Raw genomic sequence first — 2,500 nt, forward strand, 5'->3', positions numbered from 1 at the left:
CGTTGCTTATCGTGCTTAATGTGGTTTTGAACTAAAGTTAGCTGCTAACAGCGTTGCTTATCGTGCTTAATGTGGTTTTGAACTAAAGTTAGCTGCTGATAGCGTTGCTTATCGTGCTTAATGTGGTTTTGAACTAAAGTTAGCAAAGCCTTCTTCTGCAGAGCCCACATGTTTCCTTTTCAAATACCTGTTTGTAGCAGATGCATGCTGGTCCACTCTACCTGGTTATAGCAGATGCATGCTGGTCCACTCTACCTGTTGATAGCAGATGCATGCCTAAATTAGTTGGCAACTATTTTTAAAGCCGATTAAGTCGATTAGTTGTTGCAGCCCGGTACAGAAAACAAATACATTTATTTTTTATTTTTTTATGTTTGTATCATTCTCTCCTCATACAGGATCAGTCACCAGCAGGATCTGGGCGTCTTCAGTCCAGCACTGAAGCTGTGTGCTGTAAGGCACTGTTGAACACACTCCACTCAACCTCCTGCTTCAGTCACGGAGGACATGATCAGTGACATGACGGGCTCAGGTGATGAAGAAGAGGAGAAGGACACGAGCCTCTCATCCTTTCTCTCTCCTCCATCTGGCATTGCCACGCCACTGACGACTACACAGCACTGTGATGACCACGCCATTGCTCCTGCCACCAAAACTAAGATGGCCGCCTCAAGTGGCACACTCTGCCCCTCGGAACCCGACAAGGACACTAAAATCCACGTCACCCTGGGCAACGACTCGTTGTGGCAGGAGTTCCACGGCATCGGGACGGAGATGCTCCTGACCAGGAAGGGCCGCCGCATGTTCCCCTTCTGCCGCTACACTCTGACGGGCCTGGATCCCCAGCGCCTGTACTTCCTCGTTATGGACTTCCAGCTTGTGGATGAGCACCGGTACCGCTGGACCGGTTGGGGTCGACTGCGGGACGGGCCGAGCGAGGCCCTGAAGGCGGGCAGCCACACGTACACACACCCATCATCACCCGCCGCTGGCAGCCACACGTACACACACCCATCATCACCCGCCGCTGGCAGCCACACGTACACACACCCATCATCACCCACCACTGGCTCAAAGTGGATGCAAGATCAGGTGGCGTTCAGCAAGGTGAAGCTGACCAACGACCTGTTGGACGATGACAGCTTTGTCATGCTGCACTTTAACCGTCGGTACATCCCGCGGCTGCACGTGGTGCCCTTTGACCCCAGCAGGGGGAACACCATAAACATCGACGACCCAACGACACAGACGTTCACGTTCCCGCAGACGGAGTTCTACGCCGTGTCTGGCTACCAGAACCCGCAGCTCACTGAACTCAAGATCAGGCACAACCCGTTTGCCAGCGCGTTTCGCCATGAAGAGATGCACCCGGGCAAGCACATGCAGTTACCAGCAGGAGGCGATCATGAGTCCCGTGTATCTCCTGATTCAAACCACGGCAAAGGCAACAAGAGGTAAGAAGGGTCGCCACTCGCCACACACAAACACCAAGCCCAGACTGCTGCGGAATCTGGAGTGAATTCGGCCTCAGGGATTAGGGTGGGATCCACTTAAGTCACGCTTTCATTGGGCATAAATACATCTCTAGTAGCAACCACTCCAAGCTGGGAGGGAAAACAAAACAAAAATGTTCTCATAGTTTCTGTAACCATTTTTTTAAAGGCAAATTGATGTATTATTTAATAAAAGTGACCATTTGGTAGGAGGAACATCAGCCACTAATCACACTGACATTCACCTGTTCAGCTTCCCCCATCACATGGTAAACAGGATGTGGTGACGTCATAATAATAGGCTAGCTAGCAGGTAACTCATACAAACACACTGTGTACTGTTGATTTACTTCACTCACATTATAATCAGCAAGATATACGCTGGACAACATGCAATATTATGGGTTCCCTTGACAACCTTTATGTAATGGCAATTACCATATGTGCCCTTTCTGTGGAGAAGAGCTTGTTGTGGTTGCTGTGATGTTTATTTACAGATATGGTTCCATATTTTTAGGTTTTATTCACATATTTGATGAAAAAAATGTTTTGTTTTGATATCGTTGACTGTGAAAGTGTCATGTCTGGTTAAGCTCGTCTCTCTCTTGTAGTAGTGTGAGTGTCATGTCTGGTTAAGCTTGTCTCTCTCTTGTAGTAGTGTGAAAGTGTCATGTCTGGTTAAGCTTGTCTCTCTCTTGTAGTAGTGTGAAAGTGTCATGTCTGGTTAAGCTTGTCTCTCTCTTGTAGTAATGTGAGTGGCATGTCTGGTTAAGCTTGTCTCTCTCTTGTAGTAGTGTGAGTGTCATGTCTGGTTAAGCTTGTCTCTCTCTTGTAGTAGTGTGAGTGTCATGTCTGGTTAAGCTTGTCTCTCTCTTGTAGTAGTGTGAAAGTGTCATGTCTGGTTAAGCTTGTCTCTCTCTTGTAGTAGTGTGAAAGTGTCATGTCTGGTTAAGCTTGTCTCTCTCTTGTAGTAGTGTGAAAGTGTCATGTCTGGTTAAGCTTGTCTC

At 48.0% G+C, this 2,500-nt stretch overlaps 1 protein-coding gene across 4 annotated transcripts in view; it reads left to right on the forward strand.

Annotated features, from left to right (window-relative positions):
• LOC116223706 (MAX gene-associated protein-like) overlaps positions 1–2,500 on the forward strand; it is a 39,161-nt gene that overhangs the window by 17,444 nt on the left and 19,217 nt on the right. For 2 of the 4 annotated variants that reach the window (XM_042709875.1, XM_042709876.1), the window contains exon 1: positions 67–1,454. The exons of the other annotated variants lie outside the window; for them this stretch is intronic. In XM_042709875.1, the coding sequence (XP_042565809.1) occupies positions 508–1,454 (947 nt within the window). In that variant the 5' untranslated portion in view covers positions 67–507. Of the gene's footprint in view, positions 1–66; positions 1,455–2,500 lie in introns of those variants that run through there. 4 annotated transcript variants of the gene reach the window in all.

The sequence above is a fragment of the Clupea harengus genome, chromosome 15 (genome assembly GCF_900700415.2).
Source record: "Clupea harengus chromosome 15, Ch_v2.0.2, whole genome shotgun sequence".
NCBI lineage: Eukaryota > Metazoa > Chordata > Actinopteri > Clupeiformes > Clupeidae > Clupea > Clupea harengus.